The sequence below is a fragment of the Frankliniella occidentalis genome, unplaced genomic scaffold (genome assembly GCF_000697945.3).
Source record: "Frankliniella occidentalis isolate FOCC.00 unplaced genomic scaffold, Focc_3.1 Scaffold279, whole genome shotgun sequence".
Taxonomy (NCBI): domain Eukaryota; kingdom Metazoa; phylum Arthropoda; class Insecta; order Thysanoptera; family Thripidae; genus Frankliniella; species Frankliniella occidentalis.
The window spans coordinates 255054-269584 of NW_026267405.1; the positions used below are offsets into that span (position 1 = coordinate 255054).

At 50.6% G+C, this 14531-nt stretch overlaps 3 protein-coding genes across 4 annotated transcripts in view; 1 reads left to right on the top strand and 2 right to left on the bottom strand.

The window, feature by feature from the left end:
• The window catches only part of LOC127750879 (uncharacterized), a 33562-nt gene extending 29404 nt beyond the window's left edge, over nucleotides 1–4158 (bottom strand). The window contains exons 1-3 of the mRNA XM_052273524.1: nucleotides 4041–4158; nucleotides 3441–3489; nucleotides 3187–3357 (exon numbers count right to left, since the gene is read on the bottom strand). Coding sequence (XP_052129484.1) covers nucleotides 3187–3357; nucleotides 3441–3489; nucleotides 4041–4106 — 286 coding nt within the window. The 5' untranslated portion in view covers nucleotides 4107–4158. The remainder of the gene's footprint in view (nucleotides 1–3186; nucleotides 3358–3440; nucleotides 3490–4040) is intronic.
• Nucleotides 1–14531, bottom strand: part of LOC127750881 (la-related protein Larp4B-like) — a 173513-nt gene that overhangs the window by 108294 nt on the left and 50688 nt on the right. The window lies entirely within an intron of this gene.
• LOC113206160 (uncharacterized) lies at nucleotides 4469–7186 on the top strand. Of its 2 annotated transcripts, none has more exons than XM_026422100.2 (3): nucleotides 4469–4667; nucleotides 5029–5114; nucleotides 5943–7186. In XM_026422100.2, exons 1-3 carry the CDS (start codon nucleotides 4602–4604, stop codon nucleotides 6004–6006), a joined length of 216 nt encoding a protein of 71 aa, XP_026277885.1. In that variant the 5' UTR covers nucleotides 4469–4601; the 3' UTR covers nucleotides 6007–7186. The 2 variants fall into 2 exon arrangements, with proteins under 2 accessions (XP_026277885.1, XP_026277884.1); XM_026422099.2 differs by lacking the exon at nucleotides 5943–7186 and adding an exon at nucleotides 5164–5481 and having other exon boundaries at nucleotides 4500–4667; nucleotides 5029–5077.

Below are 14531 nucleotides of genomic sequence, written 5' to 3' on the forward strand. Positions count from 1 at the left end.
GGGGGGGCTGATTGTCCGATGCGCTAAGACTCCGGGGCCAATCGCGAGACTGCAATCCTGCAATCCCTTTCGTGCAAACGGGACAATTCAGAGGCAATCAATAAGCAAAGTGCTGACAAAGGAAAGAAGGAGCCAAAGAAACGCAAAGGAAAGAAACAAAATCTTAGTTTATTTCCCCAGGTCTTGCAACACTTTTCTGAACGCGTGACGCGGTCCGGTTGTCAAGTCACACACCTTGGGGCGAAAGGCCGGCCCGGCGGGTCGCTCTTCTGTTGTGACGAGATTAACTAGTCCCGCTGAGCACGTGCGCGCACCCGCACACACAGACACACACAGACACACACAAACACACTAATACACACACACTAACACACACACGCACAGGGCGTCCCGCACCAGGGGGCGTGGAAACCCATCCGTCCCCCCAGTCATCCCCAAATGCCATTTCAATAGAGGGGGTTCCTGTCGCGGGGGGGAAGCCGCCCCTGGAGGAAAGGGGGAGGGGGTGAGTTGGCGTACCGCAGGGGCCACGCCTGGCTGTGCGACCCCAGCACGCCAGCGCCGGCGGGTCGGGACAGACGAGCAGGCACGGCTCAGCTTTGAGCCGATTGGATTTGACTGCGCAAATACGTGCTAATGACATGGCGCTGAGCTGGTCTGTGGCAGGCGAGAGAGAGAGAGAGAGGCGAGGGGGGGAGGAGGGGGAGTCAGCCAAACCCACGGCCTCACCTGAGCCATACGAGGCGCGCAGCAGATATTTCCCCACACGGGTCGGTCGTCCCTTCTAACCGTCTTGGCGCGACGCACATCGGCCCACCCCTTCCACCTGCGGCGCACCTGCGGCAGCTGGGCGCTGGAGACCCAGCGCAAACGATGACAAAGGACTGGGGGCGGTGACTCCGTGCGATGTGTGTGTGTGTGTGTGTGCGTGTCGTGTCTGTGTGCGACGGTGCGCGGGCGTTAGTGCGACTGCGACGTGACACTGTGTAGGGGTATTTTCTGTACTGTACCGTCCTCCAGACGACGTCTGCAAATGCTGTAAATGTAAACGTCTGTAAATGCTAGTGTGCGCCAATTTTTCAGGGTTTTGACTTTTTAAATAATTGCCAACTGATTCTGAATAATTTAATTTTTCTAATTTTTTCCCGTATTTTTATTACCTTTTTGTTTTGGGGCAGGGGGGCAGGTACAGATTTTTCCGAGTGAAAAACTGTCCCCTCGGGTTACAGCCATTCGCACCATTTAACCAACTTTTTTTTTGTGGCAGTGTTAGTCGCGCGGTCGCACGCTCCGCCTGCTAATTCTACTCACCGGGCGCCAAAATCTCGTTCCTTCACGCGCCGCGAGCGTATCACAGGGGGCGTTAGAGCACCAAGGGCGCGCGCGCGCAGGCACACACACACACAGGCGCGTTTGCTTGCTCGCACGTGCTCTAAATTTATACCTTCTTGTGAGCCCCGAGGCGCGATGAGGTGGATTCTAAAGAGAGGGGCTCCCTTCTTTTCCGTTCCAGACGCCTTCCCCTTCTCCGCCCCTCCGCTCCTATGCCCTTCTCCACCACATCCGTCCCTTACGCCGTCCTCCGTTCGGTCGCTTCGCTATCGCATGGCAACCTCGAAATAGCGCATCGGCACAGACACAAACACACACACACACACACACACACACAATTGATTCGTAAAAGTATCATACCCTACGAAGCAATGCTTAGTAATAATTATGTACAAAGCAATGCTCATAAACTTTCACGTATCCATGCAGTAAGAAACAAAATTCCTTAGTCCAGCAGAGTAGACAGTAGACATTCCTATATCCCAGTCTATTGGCGTCAGACTAGGGTGACGAGGAGAACAGCGAATTACTACTAGTAAATCAGCGAAGAAGCCATTTGTCGGTGAAGGTGGGGAAGAAGCCGGCCGTAGATGGATGATTCGGGGAGGGGGCACGTGGGGGCACGAGGAAAGGGGCAAAGAGGGGGAATCTGTCATAAATTACGCCAAAGGCACGTGAAGACACCTGCCGGTCTTTCAGCCGCTGCCCCGCCCGCCCGTGAATAGCGAACCTCTCTGATTGATCGGCGCTCCCATTCATACACTCGTCCTACGATTTGCCTGATGGCTGTCCCACCCCACTCTACATCGCTCTCTTCTCTCTCTCTCTCTCTCTCCCTCGCCGTTTAATTGATCCCCATCAAGTACAGCAACGACCTAAAAGAATGTTCCACAGAGTTTAATGTCAGTCTTTACGCACACTACGTGTTAAGCGAGCAAAAGCCTGTAATGTATTTCATCCAGATTCGACACACGACAAACAATAGGAAAACAAAACTGCCCTTGTTTCAGGCAGAGCCCCCCTGCCTACAGTCAAGGACGAGGCAGGGCGGGCCTGCCTACCTGGGTCCATCGAGACGGAATGGCGAGCGACAAGTTCGGTAACTTTAAATCAAGGAGACATCTCCCGCGCGTTTGTTATTTAACTACGGAGCGGCCCAGGCCCTTTTGATGAGACTTTACAGAGACAGAGCTAGGGGGGATGGGGGAGGCTAGGGACTGCCAGGAGACTAGTTTTCCCCCACTAGCTCATTGACACAGAGGCGGCAGCAACGAACAGCAAAACAAATCCAGTTGCGATGGTTTCCTTCAGATGAATACCACTCCCTCCAGTGCCCGACAAGTGGAGCCTATGCTCCTGGACAAAGTTTAGTAGAAAAGGGGGGCTGCGTCGGGCCCAGGGTAGATTGTAAATGTGTCGCCGGCTCATGACATGACACGCCGCCGGCACAGGAGGCGCTGATTGCCCCACTGCAGTTCTAATTTATTGTCCGCCCGCCGCACCGCCCGTATCCAAAATTTGAACGATTTGCAAAATTTGAACGCGTTGAACTACAGCGTTCGCAGTTACGCCAATCAACTGAAAAACTCAAGTGACGTTGAATTAAATTTTAAAACGAAGTTGTCTAAGAGTATACGTATTGTCATTCAACGATGCACTCTACAACCGAGGGCCCCACATCACTGTGGGCAATTTAATTTTCGTACATTATAGGGTCATAAAAGGATAATCGCTGAATGAAAGAAGTATATTTTCAGGAAGAAACAACACAACGTTAGAGTTGCCGCGCCGGATATATCCGGATGCACTTCAACCTCGATGTGGTTGTCAGCGACGCAGTGTTTCAGCACTTACTCGAAATGTCCATCACTGTGCGAAGGAGATCAGCACCTCCAGAAAAGGCGACGCAGATGGGGAACGAGGGAGAGGAATCATGGCTTGCATAGTAATTAAGGCAAACGTCTGCCAAGTTTGGCAAGTCACGGAAGAACCTTTGAATCATTCGGAAGAAGCAGCCAGGAGCCGCTGTAGTGAAAGGAAATATAAACAGATCAGTTCAGTTTTTTACGTACCTTGCCAAGGTTAAAGAGCACTAAAATGCATATTACCTAGACTGTTGGTAGCCTTCGTCTCCGCCAGGGCAGCAGCAGGGCTCGCCTACAAAGCAGTGCACGCATTTCATTACAATATGATGTATTTGCTTGCATAGCATTTGGCCCCGGCGGCATCGTTTAGTTCTTTAGCTCAAATGTGCGCTTAAAATATTTCAGTTTACGGAACTAGGCTTTCGTATCATTTAGAACTTTTAGCAATGCACCGTGTCTGCACCCAAGATTGTACGTTGACGTTGCAAATGTGGAAGTACAACTAATGTTCGATCTCTAACTTTTTTCACTCTCAGTCCGTTACTGACATTTTTCAAAACGACAATGAATTCGTTTATACAGCAGTAATACTCACACAGTTGCCAGTATTACTCACAGATTTCGTGATACTAATTATTTTGTTAGGAACTACAAAGAAAGACCATCCTAAGTACATACTAACCAAATAATTAGTACTGCTAAATTTGTGAGTTTTACTAGAAATTTAGTGAGTATTACTGCGGTAACAAAGAGTTCCTTGTCTCTTTGCAAACTGTAAGTAATGGAATGGGCTGACAGTGTTCAGTACAAATAATAGACCTTGGTCCTTCGGTCCCTCGTTACCTGACCAAACTGAAGCGCTGCAAAAAGCAGACAGGCCAACAGGGCAGTCTTCATAAATGTCTTCATAGTGGATAGGATGACTTAAGTGTGCGGTTGCGATTTGAAAGACCGAGGATTTCTAGTTACTCCCGCTGCTTAAGTTCGGTCCACTTAACCTTTTCGCAAAACTGGCCTGCATCACCTCAGGTACTGGAGTACTTTGCTAGGAAACATGAGTGCGGAAGGGATTCACTCCTTCGTGATAATAGCAGCTGCAAGCTAACAAGAGCTATCACACAACACTTCAAGAACTAATCACAAAGTTGAGCGAGTGGGGGCGGTGACAGCTGTTGGATGTGCTGCTATTATCCTCGATTCCCGCAACAGTGTCGTTTTTCGCGAATCTCTAAAAGATATAAAGAAAAACCTTCATCTCTTTGACCCTCGCGTGAGCTCAAGGACCTGAGGTAATGCAGGACAGTTTTGGGAAAAGGTATAGTAGACCGACCTCAAGCAGCGGGACTAGCTATAAATCCACAGTCTTTCCAATCGCAACCACACACTCAAGTCATCCTAGCCACCATGAAGACAATCATGAAGACTGCTCTGCTCGCCTGTCTGCTTCTCGCAGCGCTTCAGTTTGGTCAGGTAAAGAGGGACTGAAGGACAGGTTGATTATTTGTACTGTTAATTAAAACTTTGAGAGGTCGAGCATGGGTTCTACGTCCGCATCTGCATCGTTCTCGAGACACCTTATGTGCCTACGATGGTGTTTTTGCTAAAAGTTAAATGATACAAAAGCATAGTTCCTTTAACATTACTATCTTCCAGGTCTTCGGGAGCACTGTTTAAGTCCCTAACTCGACCTCGCGATCAAAGTTGACGATAAAGTCATCTTGACACCGCGCTGTAGAGCGTAGTTACTAAATCTTCCTAACGATGCTGAGGGCCAAAACCTTTGATACGCAGCTACATCGCAATGTAATCAAATGCGTGCTCTGTTTTCTAGGCGAGCCCTGCACCTGCCCCGGCGGAGACTAAGCCTACCACCAGTTTAAGTGAGATGCACTTGAGTATGCTTAGACGTTTAAAAAGGTGCGTAAAAAATTGATGTGTTAACTTTGTATATTCCGTTTCCTTACAGCCGCTCCTGTACGTGGTTCCTGCATCAACCGAATGATTCAGAAGTTCATTCTCGAAGAGACAGCTTTGTTATACTTTTGCGTTGAAATCTCGAAGTCATATTCATCGCTCCCGTTCTTCGTCACGTTTCCCATCTGCGCCGTCATGAGTGGAGGTCAAGAAATCAATCGCATTCTGAATGACTTTGTGCATTGCATTGCGCCATGACATTGGGACACTGCGTCGCTGACGATCACATCGATTGCAGCAAAATATATTCGTTGCAGAAAGTCTTACGTTGCATTGTGTTTTAATGCAAATATACTTCGTTAATTTGGCACTTCTATTTTTGTTGATCCTACAACTGAATCATCTGCTAAAAATGCATAAGCGATTAGTGTGTACCATTCACTTTTAATCTTCCATTCTTTGAAATTTCTCATATGGTACACGAGAGGTGGCAGCCGTGGCAGCAGTTCACGGGTGTTCACTACTCTGATAAATAAAGTGTGCATCTGGCGTGCACATGCAAGTGCTTAACGCTACGTAGCACACTGTTAAGTGTTCGGCTGAATATTTGAACACTAAAAAGTGTTTAACAGTACAGTTGAACACTTAAAAGTGTGCAACTCTGGGGTTTGCTCGCCCAATTAAGCTTTGTACACTTTAAAGCATTCAAACCTACTGTTCAAATACTTAAGTGTTCAAATTTCTCGTCCAACAGCTAAGAGTGGTCACTGTAGAGTTGTCTGTTCTCCCACACAATTGGCACACTGAAACCTTGCGTTCAACCATTACCAGACTCTTTGCAGTGCATCTGGATCGGCGTCTCAACTGCGGTCGAGAAAACGTGGCCATCCGGTGAGCGCGCGTCAGCCTTGCAGCTCGATGTGCGGCGTCTGCCGCACGAGCGGCATCTTCCAGGAAAGCAACGAAGACACGCCAGTTCAGCATCTGTTACGTCCCCTTCCTCCCCCGCGGTGCGGTGACACATCACAAGGCGCGGGCCTGGCTGCGGCAGCCACTGACGACGACAAGAAGGCGAGACGTCCTCTGCTAATGAGAAAAATCTTCGACAAGGTTGCGGAAACTTCCCATAAAGCAGTCCCTACATGATTCCCGAAATACTTGATTCCCAGCGATTCCCATCCGCTTATATTCGTTCCTTAGGTTTTCTAGTGGTAGATAACCCTTATTTCGACTAATTTGTATCAGTTCTAGTTTCCCGCTTAGGTAAAGCGATTTCTGTTGATTTCGATCAATTGTCATCATGTGATTCCCAGGCAGGTGTACACATAATTCCCAGAGATATTGCCCCCTCGGTTGCAGGTAAAATCGCCACGCACACAATGCCAAAAAACCACAATACAATAGAAAAGAGTCAATTCGAAGGGAATTCAGACGCGGGGAAAAGTTAAACCATTTACTTTTTACTCGAAATCGGCGAGTGCAACGACAATGTTCTCCGCTTAAATTGGTGCTTCTGGTTGAAACTAACGCAGGAATTGGCATAAATAAATTTTCGAGTTACTATTCTGAACATGTGCGGACTAATTCATCCAGGCGTCTTATTTCAGACCGACGACGCCAAAACTATTTCGCAAGTGGTAATAAAAAAGTCGCACATCGCACATAACTGGAAAGTAAACGAGTTGAAGAGGATTCAGCGCGCTCGCCAGTTGCACACTCATGAGCGCACTGCAAAGACGCACGCAATTATTTGGTAGCGCTCAGCTCCAGCAGGCCTCCAGCGGGCTCTCCACTGGAGTCTCCACGCAGCGCGAACAGCGCGTCACCATCGAAAACAATTCCCCGTCTGTTTATGCAAATGTGACAGCGGGGCTCCAGGCTGCTACCCCCGGTCGCGCAACAGCCGCGACTACGCCCACCAATAGGCCCCTCGGATCCGAGCGGATAAGTACTTGGGGAGTAAGACGTCTTAGTGCGATGCGCAGTACACTACGAAGCACGCAATCCCCCAAAAAGTGCATGGAATAAGATATTACGATCCTAAAACGATACTGACTCACTTTACTCGACGCTGTGATATTTTATAAGATAATTCGAAGTTTTTTGCTTCTGAAGAACTTAAAGGCATCACTAGCCAAATGGGAATAAATTGATATGTGGAGCACCCGAGCACCCTTTATGTAATATAGTTATCACAAGTTCATCGTCCCCGAGAGGCGAGATTTTCTCTCCAGCTGCCTCTCGCGTCACTTTTCATTTTCATTGAAATCCTCGGAATAACCTACGCCTCGGCCCACCCCGACCCCCCGCACCCCGTTCTCTCCCCGTATCAATCGTTTCTCGTCCACGCCGTCGCGTACCCCCCCCCCCCCTTTTCCCTCCTCGCCAATCTGCACCCGCACCCCCACTTCGCCACCTCACCCTGCGCTGCGCGCCCCAATCCTGGACAGATGTTCGGGCGTCCGAGGAATACAGACGGAGCGGAGTTAGATTATAACTTTATTTAAGCGGCAAAATGCCGATCAGGCTTTGGATGTCAATCGCAGCCCGCGGCGGGCCGGCGGCGGGGCGGCGGCGGGCCGGAGGGGGTCCCGTGCAGCCCAGACCAGACTGTGATTTCCTTTTCGCAACGCCAACGCTCGCCGGAATGAAATTGCTGCCCAGCGAAACTGAATTAATCAGAAAATATTATGAAATGGCGGCGGCGCCCCGCGCGCCCCTCTCATCCATATTCCGATGTGACGCACGATCGTCACGCGCGCCCCGTGTCCGTCCGCCCGTCCGTACGTCAGTCCTCAGAACGTCAATTATTGTCATCAGTGTCGAATAAAGGGACGCGGCGAAAAATAGTGCGACGTGTGTCATTTGCTTTGCAAGCGCACAGCACGACAGTGCTCTGTCGCCTCAGTGTCGCGACGAGCGTGCGAGGCCCGCGCGGAAACACATTGAGCAAATACGACGTGACAGAACACATAATTTAATACACTGAAAAGATTAAGGCAGACTAAGAAGGTATTTCAAAAGACAGTGGCGGTGAGTGTGTGTGTAAGCAACAGCTCCCCGTAGCCACTTGGACCCGAGGGGTCCTTCACTATAAATTGGAGCGTAAACCGATTTTCGAGTTTTTCTTGATTTTTTGTGATTTTCTCCTGATTTTTTGCCATTTTTTTTCTGACACTTCGTTAATTTTTTTAATAATCTTTCAGTGATTTTTTAATGATTTTAATTATTTTTTCGTGATTTTTTCTAAGGGTGTACACTGATTTTTTTGAGTGAAGGGACCCCCTCGCTTGGACCTGCACACACACACACACACACACACACACACACACACACACGCAAACCTCCAAGGACCACCGACCGTGTAATGGCACGCAATGGATCGTGCGTAGTCGAGACTCCCCCGCCCCCTTTCCCTCACCGCCCGCGCCCCCTCTTCCTTCCCGACCGGATACGCTTCGGAACTTTGTGCCGTCGGCGCGCGTCGCATGAGGAGAGGACAATCACTGCTCGTGTTTATGTGTGTGTAAAGTTGTGTCGTGCGGTGCGTCTGCATCTCTCTCCCTCCAGTCAGAAACTGCCGCTTCCGTCCCACGTACGTCCCCGCCCTCCGCCGCGCCGACGTGTTTCTCGGCGGGGAATCATTCCGCTAAAGACCACAGGCTGTGAGTGAAAACCCTCATAGACTATGGTTGAGTAGTACGTGGAGACGAATCAGTAACCAGACTGTTCACCGTTGGTATAAATACCACATTAAGAATTCAAAATAGAAAAACAAGAACAAGAAAGTTTTCTTCAGAGCAATCTAATAGATTAAGTAGTTTCACTAACTCGCCAACATTCGTGAGGCAGACGGTAACCTTTCTGTCTACAGCGGCGTGTTGACTGAGATACCACTGTGACCGGAGAGAGAGAAGGGGGGAGGGGGGGTTAGATAATGCGGATGCTGCATGTCGCGCCGCGAGTCTTACCTTGTTTCCTTCATGAGCATTTACTATCAGATCCACACTATCGAGGAAACAATTCATTGTGACTCACGACTCACGCCATCTTCCACTCAGTCCCTCTCTAAAGCACACACTGCAAAAGTTTCTTGATGTTACTTCGCACGCGTCGGCGGCAGTGCACTTAACCCTTCTCCCATCCACCGCCTTCATTCCCCCTTTTCTCGCGGGCGAAAGACAACGCCATTCCTGGGGATTATTCCCATCAATTTGGCGCGCCGACCACGGAACAACGCATTCTGGGCCCGCGCCCGCCGAGGCGAGAATCCCCTAATGGCCACTTACAGACTTCCGATCGCGGCGCTTCGGCCCGCCTTCGGGCGCCCTTCGTGCGCCTTATTCGGGGGGGCGAAGACAGCTTTGGGGTGGCGCCGACGCGCCCCGCGCTCGCTTCTCGATAATTGTGCATCAGCCGACGGAATATGAATATGCAGACGGGGCAAGAACAGTGCTGAGAGGGGGAGGGGGGAGTGTTCATCATTGGCAGTGCGCTGCTGGTAAAACAAGTGTACCAGGCACAAAGGCCCGACCACTCGATCTAAGTCTTATCATTAAAGCTTCTCAAAACAGGCGAATGGGACGAGTTATTTCTCTTGCAAGAACAGTGTTTCCGTTTACACATCAACATTTCTAGCAGCTTGAAACTAACAATCACAAACTATCGACTGCCGGGCGACTGTCCCCCGTATATCGGCAGACTTTCTGTCTGTCTGAATGAACGATAGCTGGAGGCGGCTGGAGGGAAAACGGTGTTATCGATCTCAAAATCCAGGAGGATCGTTTCGAACTATCAAAACACAGTTCCAGGAAATATGTAATCGAGTTGACTTTATCCCCCCCCCCTTTCCCCCGACTAGTTTTCCCACGCTGCCTCCGCGCGTCATCACCTGTGGCACGAGACAAGGGAGAGCAGGAAAGGGTAACCCCCCCCCCCTTTTCCAAGAGGTAAAGGGGAGGGGGGCGCAGAAGAAAGGGCAGACAGAGACGTCCACACCGGGCGGAAATATAAACATACGAGCAAAGCGTGCAAATAACCTCAACAAGCGCAAAGCTTGAGAAACTTGCACCGCTATAGAAAGTTTTCGGCTTCACAACTCCGTCAAAACAAAGGATAGGAGAAGAGGAAGAGGATTAGTGAAGAGTAACTGCCTGGGCCTGGGTTGGCAGAGACTAAAGTAAATAGGTTTCATTTCAAACGCGAGGCGAGAAGCGTGCTCGATTTTTTTTTTCAAACCAATCACAGGTAACGCAAGCGTGTGAATGTCGCACACTGCGGTGGTAGGTGTGTGAATATCAATCCGAACACCTACACGTGTGCGACATCTCGTGCGCCATTCACACTCTTGCGTTTCCAATGAACGTGAAGGGAAAAAAGCTTGCCAATTTGCCATTTCAACTCTGGATGACATTCGACGCTACAAGGTGAGTAAGGGTAAGGCATACATGGTAAGCCTGTCGAACAGATTTATGACTCTATAGCGGGCGAGTAGGGGATCATCCATAAACAATGTTCGTCATTCGCCGTGACGGAACTTTAAGTTCCTCAAAGCGCCTGATGGGTAGGCAACACCTTACCAGTAATGCAGGCGTGTACTGCGGGGCGGCCTACCCTAAATCTCGCAGGCGCCAGGCTCCGACAACTGGTAGCCGTGTAATTCTGATAAAAACGTACGTACTTTTTGAGCGATCCCTAGGCAATGGAGCTGTGTAAGCCCGGGCCACCGGGCCTCCTTGTATTCTCTACTTCGAAATAATCACTCCTGACAAGTCATTGGATTAACTATAATCATAACGAAAGATCCCCTCGAGTGTTGTACAGGGCCGCAATTTCAACAGCGTTCCCTGCACACACTATAACTGCTACTTCTGCTGCTCTTGCCGTCGCACACTACCGTGTGATTGCACGCCGACCATTTTCACCTTCCAGCACCTCACCTCGCTATCCGCGGGACGGGGCGGGGCCTGGCGGGGCGTGGCGAGGAGGCGGCGCTCGCAGAGTGCGTGCGTGAGAGGATGTTGTGATCAAATCCTATTCTGCGGGGTAGACGAAGCACGAGGCACACATCTCGTCTGTGTGTGTGTGTGTGTGTGTGTGTGTGTGTGTGTTAGGGAACGAAAGCCTTGAGTGCCGAGTAGGTGTGAATGGCAGGGGCAAAGAGACCGACGCGGGCGATACGTAGTAAACGACAAACCAACCAAACGGGAACCGATCGCGCAATACAAAAATTCGTCGCACGGCGATAAAATAGAACTTCAGAACCTTTCCCATGCACACGCACACAACACGTTTATTCATGAAAGCTAAAGAGGACCCCGGTCGGTCTAAATGTAGAACTGTGCAGAACCGTACAAAAGAAAAGAGCGGGGAAAAGTCAACACAGTCCCGCCCTCCTCCTCCACACGCATGGCTCTGGGGCGTCCGGCGCCAATCACCTGCAGATAGTGTTTCAAAGCAATTAGCCAATCTGCCCTCCCCCCCCCCCTGAAATACGAGCCCACAACGAGAGCGTTCATCTGTACAGTGATGATGACGCTCTTTATGATTTCAATCAGGAATGTGAGAAGGGGCCATATATTGGGCGTACAGCAGCCGCCCTGCACTGAAACTCTTGTCGGCCGCAACTCAGCAACTCAAGCATTCCTTCACCAACCAAATAAAAACTTTTGACACTTATTCCTTTCAGGAATGCAGATGTATGATCGGATCCCCCTGGGTTCCAAGACCTCATTTTGCCCTTTGCCACTCAAACAGTCAAAAGAAGTAGCAGTTTTGAAAAAAAACGCCACATATGACACTGAAAAGGTAGTTCCAATAATCTTTGGGACAGTTTCCACAGAGTTTTCAGTGCCTCTTTCCCTCCATTCACAGAGGGGGGAAGATATATAGAGGGGTGTGGAAGAGAAGAGAGAATTGGAAGGGGCGAGGGGTGGGAGACAAGGGAGAGAGAGTATGGGAAGGAAGCCCGGGGGGGATAGAAGCTACCAGCTCTGTTTAACGCTTTGGCTTTGTCGATATATCGGCTGGCGTACCGCTCACCGTGACAGGGTCTCATACCGGGCGCCACTGAACTGCGCTTACTCCTCACCTGGAAAAACAAGAGACAGTCCGCGTTAGTCAACTCCGCCGTTTGACTTTGACCGAACAACGGCGATCAGCACAAAGGACGAACAAGAAAAGTAAGTTCTACACAGCGTCAGGTTCATCACAAATGCATTCATCATCCCCGCCCTCTCAAAGAAAAATATAATAAAAAGTGTGGTTAGGTCGTCAATTAATTTCCCCCGAAAATATACCAAAGAGCAAGTTGTTTTTTTTTTTCTTCGTTGCGGTAAGGGACGTCTGCGGGAGCCGGCCCCTTATTGCTTCCTCCCACTAAAGTATGCACTTTCATGCCGTTCCTGACACCACCGCCGCGGCTGAGACCGCTGAGGCTACCATGGGCCTCACCTTCAGTGGGGAATAATGCTCAACTATGGGTTCAAAGAGACCAAATCTACTCATCGAGTAACAAGTTTCACCGCATCAATCAGTGCAATCATTTTTTTTCTTTCCTTTCCGTAACTGCACGGGGAACGCCAAATGTCACTATTCGCACATTCCCCTCCCCGATTTTCTCTCGCTCTATCCCCCCCTCCCCCCTCTCTCTCACTCTCTCAACAGTTATTGCTTCTCGCGAGTCCCCGACCGAGTCTCCTGCTAGGGGCTGACACTGTGGTTGCATCGGCCGTCGGGCGTGGCGTGGAGAGGCGCGGTGAGGCGTGGCGTGGCGTGGCGGGGTCGGCTCCCATGCGAAATACTAACGATTTCTCCCCCTCAACGCCTGACTGCCTCCGCGTGTCGAGGCCCCTCCAAGAGAGAAAGACAACAACGACAATATAATGTGCTAGGCGGAAGAAGAAAAAAAAAAGGCAGCACGTTTGCACTAGCACAAGCGTAACACGCACACAGTGTCATACGTGCAGTGCATGCACCCCGGTCATAACCAAGCCGCTTGCCAGCAAATGAAAGTGAAGGAGTGTGGGTGTGTGTGAGTATGTGTGTGAGTGTGTGAGTATGTGTGTGAGTGTGTGAGTATGTGTGTGAGTGTGTGCCAGTGGGAGCACTGCAGCAGGACGTCCCGTACAGTTCACCTTCCATGGCATGAGGCCGCGAGGAACTGTCGGGAGAAGAGGGGCAGGGGGAAGAGGGGCAGGGGGAAGAGGGGCAGGGGGAAGAGGGGCAGGGGGAAGGTGCTGCACCGACGCTAGGAAAACATTAATGCGCATTCCGTGGAAAAGGGACATTTATTCTCTCTATGCTGCGGTTGCATTATTTGGGACAATCATTATTACTCCACGACGACCGGCCATAAGCAAAAGGGGGGGGGGGAGAAGAAAAGAAACAAAAATATAGGGACGGCTTAGGGAGAAAAGGGATGACAAACGGCGCGATCGCGGCGGGCCGAGTTGTGACAAATAGACCGCAGGGCGGCGCCCGAGGCGTAGGCTACCAGCTCAACGTCATTAGCAACTCACCTCCCCCCCCCCCCTTTTCCCTTCATCTCTCTCTCTCTCTCTCCCTCTCTCGCCCGGTGCCGCATTAATCAGCTATGCCATGTTGACGCAGTGGAGGAGGGTCAGTGCGTATAGTACTACAGAGGCGGTAATTAAAACGACCTGCTTTATTGTATAATATAAGGCCAGACCGGCGTGCTGTTTCTAGGGAGAAGCTAAACAAACGAGGAACCTAAACGGGAACCAACCTTTTTGCACATGCAGCAGTGCCTATTTAGGAAGTTGTGTGCCTAAGCGTCCGTCTGCGCTCCATACAGAGACGCTTTGCACTTGGACTGCAGCTGTACGCAGCGTGTAACTTTTGGCACTGCACGTGTAACACATGCACAATGCACATTCACAGTGAAAATGACTAGTTCGCTTTGCACAAAGTGTTGTCGAAGGCAAAAGAAACGTCTGCAGCGACACTTCACCTTCAATCAAGGCAAGAGAAAGGTGCTGAACATCACATAACGAAAAATGACAATGCTCCTACCAGTCCCCTCGCCCCGTTCCACTTCCACCTCCGGTGCTCCCCTCCTCCTCCACTGCGATGCGAGCAGCGTAAGTCACTTTGTTCAGAGCTGTGCTCTATCAGTTAATCACATGAGAGGGGACCGGTGTGGGGGGTGTTGCAATAATTACCACCATGGGGAGAGGAGAGAGTGTGAGAGCGAGAGAGGGCAAGAGAGCGAGAGAGAGAGCAAGAGAGCGAGAGAGACCAAGAGAGCGAGAGAGCGCCAGAGGCGCACAGAGAGGACGCGCACCTCTCCTAACTCTCGACCCACCTCACCGCGGCTAGCAGGCGGTGATGGTGCATGCGGCTCTCGGGTGGGCAGGACGGTGAGGCGGGGCGTGGTGGGGCGGGGCGTGGTGGGGCGGG